Genomic DNA, 13,972 nt, shown 5'->3' with positions numbered 1-13,972 from the left:
ATTATTCCTAATGTCTAGACAGAAACTCTTTTAATTTAATTTCAACCCATTGGTTCTGGTCTGACCCTCTGGGGCAACAGAAAACAACTTGGGACCATCCTCTCTATGACAGCCCTTCAAGTACTTGAAGATGGTTATCATATCCCCTCTCAGTCTTCTCCTCTTCAGGCTAAACATACCCAGCTCCTTCAACCTTTCCTCATAGGACTTGGTCTCCATACCCCTCACCATCCTTGTTGCCCTCCTCTGGACACGTTCCAGCTTGTCTACATCTTTCTTAAATTGTGGTGCCCAAAACTGAACACAGTACTCTAGTTGAGGTCTAACCAGATCTTGTGTGGCTCAGATCTGCAAGATGGACTTTCAAGGTAAGGCAGAGCAGGGCAGAGAGTTCCTCTGATCAGGTAACGCAGGAGTGACTGCTGTTTCTTGGATTGGTTGCCCGACCTAAGCCATTGCCTCTTCCAAGTCTTTGGGTTGTCTCTTCAGCCAGGAAAAGCCAGTCTCCTGTTCTAGGACATAGCCTGCCTGCTCGGTTTCCCCACCAACCCAGTCCCGGGGGCACTGCATGCTTTGTGCTTCCCACCTTGGTCTCATATCCTGCCCTGTCCCCTCGAGTCTTCTTCTGCCTCTTTCTATCTCATTGCTTCTTGTATTACCTTTGTGTCATTGCTCTGATCTTTTTTTCTTGAGGCTTTGCTACTTCTAAATCCAGGAGTGGGAGCACACCTTTGAATGCCCGCCCAAGACGCAGACATTCTCTGCATGCAGAAAATTAGTATGTCTGGCAGAAAGCTAGCCTGAGGAAGCAAGGCACGTATTATCCAGCTTATCCTTTTCTCTCACAGAAAATGAAGCCGGTCGTGCAAAGGCGGCGATCCGCCTCAGCCATCAGCAAAGCTCTCAGCAAGACCAAATCCAGGTAAGCAGATATAAATTCTTAGCATGAGGTATTGGTTTATTTGATTATTTAGAACATTTATATGCTGCTTGTTCAGAGGCCTGCTTGAGGCAGTTTACAGTCAAAAACCATAGTATTAAAACACAAGCCATGAACATGTAGGCCACTGGACATAAGCAGCGTAAAAACTATCCATGAAACAGAAGCAGACCATTTTAAACAAAGCTGATAAGATAACAGCCCTAATTGAAAGCCTGGGTAAAAAGACGTATTTTAGCCTGGTGCCTAAAAGAAAGTAAAGTAAGCGCCTGGAGAGACTCAAGTGAGTGGGCGTTCCAGAGTTGAGGTGCCACCACAAAAAATGTCCTGCCTCTAGTCACTATCAGCCTCTCCTCCAAAGGTGGAGATGCTTAGAACAGGGTGTGTGAAGCAGATCTTAACGGGCAAGGCTGGATGGTGCGGGAGGAGATGGCCCTTGTTGTATTGCCCAGAATAAATCCAAAAACTGAGATATAGTCTTCAGGACCATCAAAACAATAATTTCATTAATTTGTGATAATTCCTCTTAACCCTAGTGTTTTAATGTATTTTATGTCTCTCTAGCTGCATGGATAGCTCATTAGAGCTTGGGAGCTAAACAGGATTGGGTCAGTTAGTACCTGAATGGGAGACCACCAAGGAAGTCCAGGGTTGCTATGCAGAGGCAGGTGTTGGCCAACCACCTCTTCTCCTCCCTTGCCTGGAATGCCCCAGGATTGGTGGTCTCCATGAGTCAGTTGCAATTCAAAGGAGCTTTCTTATTCTTCTGTGCTTATCCTTATACAAATGTTCATTTTATTAAAAATTTGCATTTTAATCCTTATTTATAATTAGCTGAGCTAATTAATTGTTAACTGAGAGCTAGCGTGGTATAGTGGGTAAGGTGTTGGACTAGGACCTGGGAAACCCAGGTTTGAATCCCCACTCATGCTATGGAAACTTTGCTGGGTGACCTTGGGCCAGTCACACACTCTCAGCCTTGACCCTGGCAAGTATTTGGATATGAGGCCTACAAGGAATACCAGAGACGTGAGGTGGAGGCAGGCCATGGCAAACCACCTCTGAATGTCTCTTGCCTTGAAAACCCCACCAGCGGTTGCCATAAGTCAGTTGTGATTTGACGGCAAAAAAAGTTAATTGCATGTTTCTCCTAACAAAGCTGCTGTGTGAGAGAGTGCAGGGTTCACGTGTCTGCAGTTCCTCTGTGGCAGTTCTCTTCTGCTGATCTGGAAGAGACAGGGTGGGTGCTAGCTAAGCAACAAGGTGGTCCTTACAGCTTTCTTGTTGTCTGGGCGCCGTCAACCTGTGCTGGAGCTGGAATCAGGCCTCTGCCCACCGTGCCTGTCCAACCCCTGGGCTAGTCTCAAGTTTAGAATTGCCGAGTCCCCAGCAACACCCCCCCAAGTTCATGGGGAGACCCAGATGGGAAGGGGCCTAGTTAGGGTTGCCAACTCCAGGCTGGAAAATTCCTGAAGATCTAGGAGTAGAGCTTGGGGAAGGTGGCATTTGGGGAGGGGAGGGACCTCAGCAGGGTACATCGACATAGAATCCACCCTCCAAAGCAGCCATTTTCTCTAGAGGAACTCATCTCTGTGGTCTGAAGATTGATTAAAATTCTGGGAGGTCTCCAGGCTCTCCCGGGAGGATGGCAGCTCCAGTACTGCTGTCACACTGAATAGCAGTATAGAATTTCCACACACTTCTAGAAGTTAGCAAGTGTGGAGTCATGAGCACATGGCTTTGAGGTAATGGATTGTTTGAACGTCAAGTGTTGTTGAGCTGTTAGTGCTGATTATTGCCTTGCATCTACATTTGACTATGGCCATTGCCACAGGCAGGCCCGTGCCAAAGTCTTGAAAGAAACCACCCTTTGTATAGGACACCTGGTGGCCCTGAAATTTCAGCTTGATTCCATACCATTTAATTAGGACCAACCTGTCAGGCTTGGTCTGAGAAAGGAATGTTGTGGTTTCTCCAGGTGCTGGCCTTGGCCAGCTCTATATCCTGTAAACAGTGTGTTTAGACTGCCCTTCGTGGGAAGTCTTCTAGTGCCCTGACAGCTCCTGGGAGGGGGGTTGCCATGGTATCCAGATCTACCCCGATTTGCCCTTTGCTCATCCATATATGCCCTGTACCGTTCCCAAAGTTTCCATTAGTGTCCATTTGACTCTTAGCTTCTGTTAACCTGTGGATTTTCTAAAAAATCAACTCTCTTTGGACTGCTTGTCTGCTGATGTCTGTTTATGGGATTATCACAAAATATCACAAAGCACTTAGTAAGCTTTTGCATTGGCCAGATCTTGCTGGATGATTGGTACCAAAAAAAAAAAAGGTGTGTGTGTGAGAGAGATGTTTCTGGGTATAATGATTTGGTGACTGGGCTGCGGCACACACCATGTATCTGCCTTTCTGCATTCATTGCTCCTGTGAATGCCAAGCAAGACATACGTATGGGCAACTGAGCTGCTACATGGGAGTTTTCAGCACACTTTTCAGTCAGCTGCCATTTACCCTGCATTTTCCTCACTGTGCCATCAGAAAGCTTTTTTAAAAATGCTAATTTCCCTTTTGGGGCAGGGGTCAAGTCATAGCTGACTAAGACGGTGGCTGGGGATCTCCTGGTATTACAACTGGTCTGCCGACTTCAGAGATCAGTTTCCCTGGAGAAAATGGCTGCCTTGGAAGAGGAACTCTATGGCATTAGACCCCACTGAGGTCCTTCCCCTCCCTCAAATCCCACCCACCCCAGGCTCCACCCCCAAAATCTCCAGGTATTTGCCAAGCCAGAGCTGGCAACCTTAGAATAGAATAAAACAGAATAGAATAGAATCATAGAGTTGGAAGGGACCACCACGGCCATCAAGTCCAATCTCCTGCACAATGCAGGAAATTCACAAATACCTCCCCCCCACACACCTAGTGACCAGAAGATGGCCAAGATGCCCTTCCTCTCATCACCTGCCTAAGGTCACAGAATCAGCATTGCTGACAGATGGCCATCTAACCTCGTCTTAAAAACCTCCAGGGAAGGAGTGCTTACCACCTCCCGAGGAAGCCTGTACCACTGAGGAACCACTCTGTTAGAAAATTCTTCCTAATGTCTAGACGGAAACTCTTTTGATTTAATGTCAACCCATTGGTTCTGGTCCGACCTTCTTGGGCAACAGAAAACAACTCGGCACCATCCTCAATATGACAGCCCTTCAAGTACTTGAACATGGTTATCATATCCCCTCTCAGTCTTCTCCTCTTCAGGCTTCCTCAGAAGGAACAGGCTTCCTCGGGAGGTGGTAAGCTCTCCTTCCCTGGAGGTTTTTAAGAAGAGGTTAGATGGCCATCTGTCAGCAATGCTGATTCTGTGACCTTAGGCAGATGATGAGAGGGAGGGCATCTTGGCCATCTTCTGGTCAATAGAGGTGTGGAGGGGGGAGGTAGTTGTGAATTTCCTGCATTGCGCAGTGGGTTGGACTAGATGGCCCTGGTGGTCCCTTCCAACTCTATGATTCTATGATTCTAGGCTAAACATACCCAGCTCCTTCAACCGTTCCTCATAGGACTTGGTCTCCAGACCTCTCACCATCTTTGTTGCCCTCCTCTGGACACATTCCAGCTTTTCTACATCTTTTTTAAATTGTGGTGCCCAAAACTGAACACAGTACTCTAGGTGAGATCTAACAAGAGCGGAGTAAAGCGATACCATCACTTCGCGTGATCTGGACAATACTCCTGTTGATGCAGCCCAAGACTGCATTTGCCTTTTTAGCTACCGCATCACACTGCTGGCTCATGTTCAGTGTTTGGTCTACTAAGACCCCAAGATCCTTTTCACACACACTACTGCTCAGACCAGTCTCCCCCATCCTATAATTATGCATTTGATTTTCCCTACCTAAATGCAGAACTTTACATTTGTCTTTGTTGAAGTGCATTTTATTAGTTCTAGCCCACTTCTCCAGCCTGTCAAGATCATCCTGCATCTTGGCTCTGTCTTCTATCGTATTTGCTACCCCTCCCAATGTAGTATCATCTGCAAAGCATCCCCCTGAGGAACTCCACTAGTCACTTTTCTCCAAGTGGATGAGGACATTAACTAGCACTCTTTGGGTACGATCTGTCAACCAGTTTCAGATCCAACTAACAATAATAGGATCTAACCCACATTTTCCCAATTTGTCAACTAGAATACTATGTGGAACCTTATCAAAAGCCTTACTGAAATCCAGATAAACTATGTCAACAGCATTCCCCTGATCCAGCAAGGTAGTAACTTTCTCAAAAAAGGAGATAAGATTAGTCTGACATGACTTATTCTTGAGAAACCCGTGCTGGCTCTTAGTGATCAGATCCATCCTTTCTAAATGCTCAAGGACGGACTGCACTACCATGCTCAGATTCATGTACTTCTTAACAAGTGTACACATCTTTGACATACAGTGCTACTCCTCCCCCCTTCCTTATCTGTCTATCCCTTTTAAACAAGTTGTACCCCTCAGTCTTAATATTCCAATCATGAGTGACATCCCACCAAGTTTCAGAAATGCCTATTAGGTCAAAATCCCCTTCCTGTATTAGAACTTCGAGTTCTTCCTGCTTGTTTCCCATACTCTGCGCATTAGTGTACAGACATCGGAATCCATGGTTTATGTGCCCCGTGGTTTTCGTTTCTGTACTTACCTGTGAGCTTATGTTTCCTTGCATACATGCCACTCCCTGCAAATCTTTATTGTTCCCGTCTCCATGTAGTGTCAGCATATAAGGCTTTAAGTTGTTGTCTTGCTCCCCCATAGGATTTAGTTTAAAGCCCTCCTGATCAGGTTTGCAAACACATTTTTTCCTACCCTTGTGAGGTATAAATCATCCCCTGACAGAAGAGCTTCTTTTCGAAAGCGTAAGCCATGGTCCAGAAATCCAAACCTTTCTTGACGACACCACCTACGCTGCCAGTCATTAATTTGGAGTATTCGTCTTTCCACAACCTTCAACAGGCAGAACAGATGAAAACACAACCTGCGCCCCCAGGTCCTTCACCTTCTTACCCAGAGCAACATTCTGGGCTGTGCCGGGCCATATCATTTGTTCCCACACGAACGAGCAAGAAAGAGTAATAATTGGTGGGCTTGATGAGTCTTCCTACCCTTTCTGTCACATCCTCGATGTGTGCACCCGGTAAACAGCAGACCTCTCGGGACAAGTCAGGTCGGCATACTTTAGACTCTACCCCTCTCAGGAGGGAATCCCCAATTACGAGAACACGCCTCTTCCTAAATTGTGGCACGGAAGATCAAGTCCTCTCATGCACAGGAGCCTGAGAAGTTTCTTCCACGCTTTGGGGGGATAGCCCTTGTTCCAGTGGTCCAGAATCAGTATCTATTGGGAGATCCTGGAACCGATTGCTGAGCAAGAGAGGATCTGGACGTGTCCTGATTTTCCTATTCCTGTGGGCCACATTCCTCCATGCATCCTCCTCCTGTGTTGCTTGTACCTCCACTTGTTCAGATTCATTACTCTCCTGCTCCTGTTGCTCGCTAAAGAGAGCTTCATGAGTTCTGTCTATGAACTCTTCACCTTGCTTTAAAAAATGAGAGTGTGGACAAGCGTACCTCAAGACCCTGTATCTTCTCCTCCAGCAGGGCTACCAACTTACACTTGCTGCAAGTTTAATTAATGTTACCCTCAGGTAAAAAGACAAACATTCCACAGTCCTTGCATGTTACTGCCTCAGCTCCCTCACTAGCCACAGTGCTGTGATCATCCATTGCTGAAGTTTCTTCCCTAGGCTACTCTGATAGTTCCCCTGACAAACTTTCTGTCAAGGCTCCCTCCTTGAAGAAGTAAAACACTCAGCACAAATAAAAATCTGAGCTCTGAGATCATTATTCCCTGATTAAAGACTAGAAGTGGCCATGCTGGTCCAGGGCTTTTTGCAGACTTACAAACAAACAAACAACAGCAAACAAAAATTCTGTAGCAGAATAGCAGAGACAGGCAATAACAAACCAGCTTTGAACATCTCTTGCCTGGAAAACCCCACGGGGACGTAGGCCCTGAGCAGCTGGGAGAGATACAGAGGAGGAGCTTAGAGACAGGTCAGTGAAAGTTTTATTTTAAAGTTTGTGTTTTTGTTTTCCTCAGTGGCTGGGGAGCAATAGTTGAGGTTGCTGTGTGTGTGTGTATGTGTGTGAGTGCCTGAAGCCTGCTAGAGGGGGGTTTCTGACTTGTTCTCTTTGTTATTTTATCTAGCTGTAGCTGGCTGAAGGTAATTGCTGTGCTGTTGATTGCTGAGGGGTGGGGCTGACAGTATTTAAACAGGGTCTGCTTGCCAGAGGCGCAAGGGGTCTGGCCTGGGGGCCCAGCAATCAACATAGCAGTTACCTTCAGCCAGCTACAGCTAGATAAAATAACAAAGAGAACCAGTCAGAAATCCCCCTCCAGCAGGCTACAGGCACTCACTCACACACACACACACACAGAGCAACCTCAACTATTGCTCCCCAGCCACTGAGGAAAACAAAAACACAAACTTTAAAATAAAACTTTCACTGACCTGTCTCTAAGCTCCTCCTCTGTATCTCTCCCAGCTGCTCAGGGCCTACGTCCCCGTGGGGTTTTCCAGGCAAGAGATGTTCAAAGCTGGTTTGTTATTGCCTGTCTCTGCTATTCTGCTACAGAATTTTTGTTTGCTGTTGTTTGTTTGTTTGTAAGTCTGCAAAAAGCCCTGGACCAGCATGGCTACTTCTAGTCTTTAAACAGGGAATAACGATCTCAGAGCTCAGATTTTTCTCTCCACCCTGGAATGAGATGACAGAAAAGGGAAGACCGTTCTGTTTCTGTTGGGTTCCAAAAACATCCTCATAAATAATATCTCCTGGCAGTTTATTTAATTGAAATAAATATTTCTTTTGTCCCGAGATAAAAACTTAAAATGATTTACACTTAGAGCCAAACACCCGTTTACGAGAGCACCATTTTTCATTTAATGCCCCATGCAACTCTCCTGCGTTGGGGAAAGCGTTTGTACAGGTTCCAGTGCTTTCAAATTAGGGGGCAGGAAACGCTGCAGAGCCCTCCCCTCTCCCCAGCGGTTACATTCTTGGCTATATTTGGATGCAAGGAAGGCTTCTTTAGGGCACCCAGGGGGACGGGTGGGGATGTCACGATCCCGGAGATGGTCTGGCCCTTGACATTTGCCACCAGATCACGAGTGGATTTCTTGGGCTTTTTTCTTCTGTGACTTGTGTTGCCTTACAAGAAAACAGGAACATGATGGTGGCATCCTATCTAGAATTGCAGTCCCGATATTGAGCACTGTTAATTTTTGAATTCAAGCTGGCAGCCCAGAAAGAATGGGAGGAGGTTAAACAGTTGAGAAATACCCCCCTTCCCACAAGAAAAATAATAAGATGTCAAGATGTCACCCAGTGCCCTGTGGCAATCTTCCCCAAACGCCCCGCCTCTCCTCCAGGGCTCTGGGCCAGTCCTTGTGATGGGCAGCCCATTCCTGAGGGAGGGGGGTGGATACATGACGGCTGGGAGTGGCAGAGCCGCACCACCTCCTCAGAGGCTTCCCAGCTACAAAACAAAAATTTAAAAAAGAAATGGAAAAGGCAAAAAAAAAAAAATCCCCAGAATAAAGAATGGGGCTGTGCCACCAAAAGAGGGGCGTTCCTGGGCTGAAAGGGGCCTGGAAGCTGACTAATGACAACCCTGCCCCTGGGGACGCCCCGGGAATGCCCCTCAACGCTGGTGCAGGCTTTCCCTTCTGGGAATTCCCTGCCAGTGTGGAGGCTTCGCCGCTTCGCCGCCAGCATGTTTGCATCCGTGCCAGTGAAGATGCCACTTGGCTCTGTGGTAAAGTGGCACAGACCCCGGTACGGGGTCACACCGGTTCCGAAGGAGCTTCAGTCCTTCCCCATCAGGACAGCAGTGTTTGGCCTCGTGCAAATACGCAATTTCCCACATTTCTTGGCTCCAGAAGGGTAATGAACATGTTCAGTCCTTGTTGGCGTCTCTTTGCAGCTTCTTTTCCCCCAGCATGGCTGGGGAGCCCCCCAGGTTTGCAGAATCTGCTGATTTGACTATGGATGTTGTTCTTTCATTGAACTACTGATAAGCCCCAGACACCGATAAGAAATGGGGGTTGTGGGGAGGGGATAAATGACTAGAAATGGCCTCCTAACGCAGAATGACTAGATAAATGACTAGAAATGGCCTCCGCTGAATTGGACCCTCAACTGTGCCCAGCTTTCCAAGGGCTACGAGCATGCTCTCTCCTCCCCAGTCCTTTGAGGGGAGACCCTTCTTCTTTTAAATAAAATTGCAAATTGGATATTTTTTTGTGTGCCTGGGGAGATCCCATATCTTGTCTGGGTGCTCTGCTGATAGGCATGAAACCATCATGTTTGCTATTGGAAGGCATGAGATGCAGGACTGCCAACTTTGGCCAGGGAAATTCCTGGAGATTTGGGGGTGACGCCTGGTAAGATCACCAACGCACCTTGGGAAATTCCTGGAGATTTGGCGGCAGTGTGTGGGACAGACCATTTTTGGGGAGGGGAGGGAGTTTCCGTGGGGGTGTGAAGCCACAGAATTCCCCCTCCAAAGCTGCCATTTCCTCCAGAGAGCTGTTCTTAGTAGTGTGGAGATCCCTTGTAATTCTGGGAGAATTCCAGGGTCCATCTGGAGGTTGACAACCCTACCTAAGGCTGAGGAACAGAATGGCCTGTCGGCCTCAAGACCACCTTCCCCTCAGGCCCTGCTGCCAATTCTCCTGCAGGCCTTTGTTTCCCAGGCTCCCTCCAAGTGGAGGGGTGCCAGCCTCCAGGATGGGGGGCTGGAGATCCCCTGGAATTGCAAGTGATTTCCAGACTACAGAGATCAGTTCCCCCAGCTTTGGAGGATAGACTCTGTGACAGAACATCCTGGCTGAGCTCCCTTGCCTACCCAAACCCCACTCTCCCCAGGCTTGGCCCCCCAAATCTCTAGGAATATCCCAACACAGAAATCGCAACCCTGTCCAATACTCAGGATTGGACTGGGAGAAATGGAGGGGAAGGCAAGAGCCGGTCACTGACGAGGAGGTGGAGCCTTGAGAGAGAGGGGCAATGGCATATAAGTCCCTGCACGGGGAAGAAGGAGAAAGGGAGTTCACTCACTCCCTGAGGCTGGGGGTGGTGGTGAGGCTGCCTTTGGAAGGAGCAGTCCCCTCACCCCAATGTGGGGTCTGTGCCTGACCTCATGGGAGTCAGATATTAATAACTTCATAGGAATCCAGTCAGTTAATTGCACTTGGGAATTTAATTGTTTCCCAGCTGGCTGTTTTGCCCTGGGTGTTTGTAGTGTTCCCTGTGTTGTGTGTGTAAAGTGCCGTCAAGTCACTTCCGACTCATGGCGACCCTGTGAATCAATGTCCTCCAAAATGTCCTATCTTTGACAACCTTGCTCAGGTCTTGCAAATTGAGGGCTGGGGCTTCCTTTATTGAGTCAGTCCATCTCTTGTTGGGTCTTCCTCTTTTCCTGCTGCCCTCAACTTTTCATAGAATGACTGTCTTTTCCGTTCCCTGTGTTAATTCTTCCCTATTTTCATACTTGTTCTCTTATTTAATGAACAGTTACAGTATTTATTGTCGAAGGCTTTCACGGTCAGAGTTCATTGGTTCTTGTAGGTTATCCGGGTTGTGTAACCGTGGTTTTTGAATTTTCTTTCCTGACGTTTCGCCAGCAACTGTGGCAGGCATCTTCAGAGTAGTAACACTGAAGGACAGTGTCTCTCAGTGTCAAGTGTGTAGGAAGATATAGTCAGAAAGTGGTTGGGTTTGAGGTGAGTCATTGTCCTGCAAAAGTAATGTGCTAGTCATTGTCCTGTAAGTATCAAGATAATGTGCTAATGAACAGATTGATGGAGTAGCTATGGGAAGTCCACTCAGTCCAGTAATAGCAAACTTTTACATGGAATATTTTGAAAAGACAGCATTAGAATCCGCACCTTACAAACCTACAGTCTGGTTCAGGTTTGTAGATGATACATTTACTATTTGGAGCCATGGTGAAGAAAAATTAATGGACTTTCTAAACCATCTTAATAATATCCATCCAAACAGTCAGTTTACCATGGAAAAGGAAATTGAGGGTAAACTCCCATTTCTTGATACCCTTGTCATCCGTAAAACAAACTCTCAGTTAGGTCACAAGGTCTACCGGAAACCAACTCACACAGATCGCTACTTACACAAAAACTCCAATCACCACCCCCGACAGAAAAGAGGAATAATCAAAACATTAATGGACCGTGCAAAACGGATCTGTGAACCACAGTTTCTCAAGGAAGAAACTAATCATCTAAATCACGCACTGCTAGCAAACGGCTATTCCAAGAATAAAATCAGAAGGGCCATTAAACCAAACAAAAATCAGAAAACTCAGGAAAAACAGTCTCCCATAGGAAAGGTATTCTTGCCATTTATTAAAGGAGTCACTGATAGGATGGAGAAACTTTTGAAAAAACATAACCTACAAACAGTGTTTAAACCCACCAAGAAAATACAACAAATGCTACGATCAGCAAAAGACAAAAGAGACCCCCTCACCTCTGCAGGAGTATATCGTATACCTTGCAGCTGTGGAGAAGTTTACATCGGGACCACAAAACGCAGCATACAAACAAGGATAAAAGAACATGAAAGATACTGCAGACTTGGCCAACCTGAGAAATCAGCAGTGGCTGAACATGGACTGACACAAAGGACACAGGGTCTTATTCCAAGACACTGAAAGACTGGACAATTCAACCAACTATTTTGTCAGATTGCACAGAGAAGCCATTGAAATTCATAAACATCAGCACAACTTTAACAGAAAGGAAGAGCGTTTAAGAATGAGTAAGGCTTGGCTTCCTGTCCTAAAAAACCTCCAGACTAACAAAGACTGTAGTCAACAATAGCCATGCAGATTAGCTTTGGACTTCACACATTAACAGATCACTTCAGGATACAATTGGTTCCATATTAACATACCACACCGTCATTAGCACATTATCTTGATACTTACAGGACAATGACTAGCACATTACTTTTACAGGACAATGACTCAGCTCAAACCCAACCACTTTCTGGCTGTATCTTCCTACACACTTGACACTGAGAGACACTGTCCTTCAGTGTTACTCCTCTGAAGATGCCTGCCACAGTTGCTGGCGAAACGTCAGGAAAGACAATTCCAAGTCCACAGTTACAGTATTTGTTTAATAAACTAGCCTCTTTTTTTGTTCACCCTGGCTGGGTCGTTCATGCCTCATATTTGGCCAAACAGCAGGGCACGGACTGACCAAAAAGAGAGCTTCCTGGGGTAGTGGGGGTTCTGGACACTCCGCAACCAAGCCCCGGTTCCAGGGTGGGGGCAGCCAGTTCAGGCCCTTGCCAGCTACAGCATAGGAGGGAGTGTGTAGGACTGGAGGGCTCCTTGGAAGGGACTCACGGTCAACCCCACCACACTCAGGTCCCACCACGTCCCATAACACTTCCTCTTTTCCCTATTGATAGGTGTGGGGACATCACAGGGAGACCAGGTCTGCTGGCCCACTGAGAGCCGCCAGGATGAAAAAGGTTTTTTTTAAAAAAAATGGCCCCATGCCAGAAATACCCGGAAATGACATCAGGCAAATACCCGGAAGTGACATCAGGTCATCAGTATGACATCAGTGCAGTGTTGTAGGATTTGGGCAAAACTCTATGGTTCACGTTGATGTCATGTCAGAGATATGACATCATTTCTGACATTGCACTGCTGGCATGGCATAACACACACACACACACACACACACACACACCGGATGCCAGCCAGTGGCAACCCTAGAACATCACATGGGGATTCTGGGAGGGAGTTCCAGATATAAGGGACAGCAAGGGTGTGCGTGAGCACAGTTGTTTAAGGGATCAGGAGACCTTTGGTGGAGCTGAAAGGGCAGATAGGGGTTGAAAGGTTAGAGGGGAGAAGTACACAGGCATACCCCGGAGAGGCCTATGTCCAATCCAAAATGTCAGCCTGCCTGCCTCTAGGGCTGCCAGATCCCCCCTCTCCTCCGGCGGGAGGCTATGGGACTGAGGTCAGGATTGTGTGTGTTCACCGATGTGCGTGCATGTCACTTCCGGTTTACAACTGGAAGTGCTGCCTCGCAAGGCTCCTTATACCTCTTAGTTTGAGTGGTAAAGTGGCCCTTTACCACTCAAACTAAGAGTTTGAGTGATATAAGGCCCCTCGCGAGGCGGCACTTCCGGTTGTAAACCGGAAGTGATGTGCGCACGGTGTGTATGCGCTTGTGCATGTTTGCCCGCCAACCCTCAGGTGGTCAACGGGCAGAGGGGCGAATTGCCGTGGTTTTGCCCGCCACCACCAGGCACCTGGCAACCCTACCTGCCTCCCTCTTTTGGATTTATCTCTGTATGTACTGCTGTTTCTTCAAGCAAGCCATAGAGGCAGCCTAGATGAACATGACACAGGAAAAAAAAGTGAGTATTTACTGTGGTTTTTTTTTAAAGGAAATGACGATAGAATCGCCAATGGAGAATCAGGGCCAAAACCAGATGTACTGTGGGAGTTCCATGTCTGCAGTTTTTGAAATTCAGTTTGGCATACAAAGTTTTTGAATAGGCTGGGAGCCCATGACATAGGACTCCCAGTGCAGCCTGGTTTGGCCCTGAATTTAATACCCATTTCTGTGCTGTCCTTTTGTTGAGGAGTTGCAGTTAATTCAGGGAATTTCTTGGTGAAATGAATGATTGTCCTGGGATTTATTCCACCAGTTTCTTTTCCAGCAGGGAACTTGTTTTTCCCTTTTCCTATCCTGACAATGGCTTACTTGCTGGGGCCTTTGGCAGCCCAAACTCCACGTTTCTCCTGGATGAGCGTGCACAGCTGACTGTGGGCCTGCAGACGCAAGAGCGCCATTTGTTCCTCTTCAGTGACAGACTAATTGTGGCTAAGTCTAAGTAAGTGTGAGAGTGGACCTGATTCTCTGGGCCAAAGGCCATACAAGGTCTT

The 13,972-nt window shown here is 47.1% G+C and overlaps 1 protein-coding gene across 1 annotated transcript in view; it reads left to right on the top strand.

Annotated features, from left to right (window-relative positions):
• Window positions 1–851: 851 nt before the first annotated feature.
• The window catches only part of LOC130486356 (rho GTPase-activating protein 20-like), a 58,021-nt gene continuing 44,900 nt past the window's right edge, over window positions 852–13,972 (top strand). The window contains exons 1-2 of the mRNA XM_056859617.1: window positions 852–922; window positions 13,747–13,920. Coding sequence (XP_056715595.1) covers window positions 852–922; window positions 13,747–13,920 — 245 coding nt within the window. The remainder of the gene's footprint in view (window positions 923–13,746; window positions 13,921–13,972) is intronic.

This window comes from Euleptes europaea, chromosome 13, assembly GCF_029931775.1.
Source record: "Euleptes europaea isolate rEulEur1 chromosome 13, rEulEur1.hap1, whole genome shotgun sequence".
NCBI lineage: Eukaryota > Metazoa > Chordata > Lepidosauria > Squamata > Sphaerodactylidae > Euleptes > Euleptes europaea.
The sequence above is the reverse complement of the archived record's forward strand: the minus strand, read 5'-3'. Positions and strand labels throughout refer to the sequence as shown.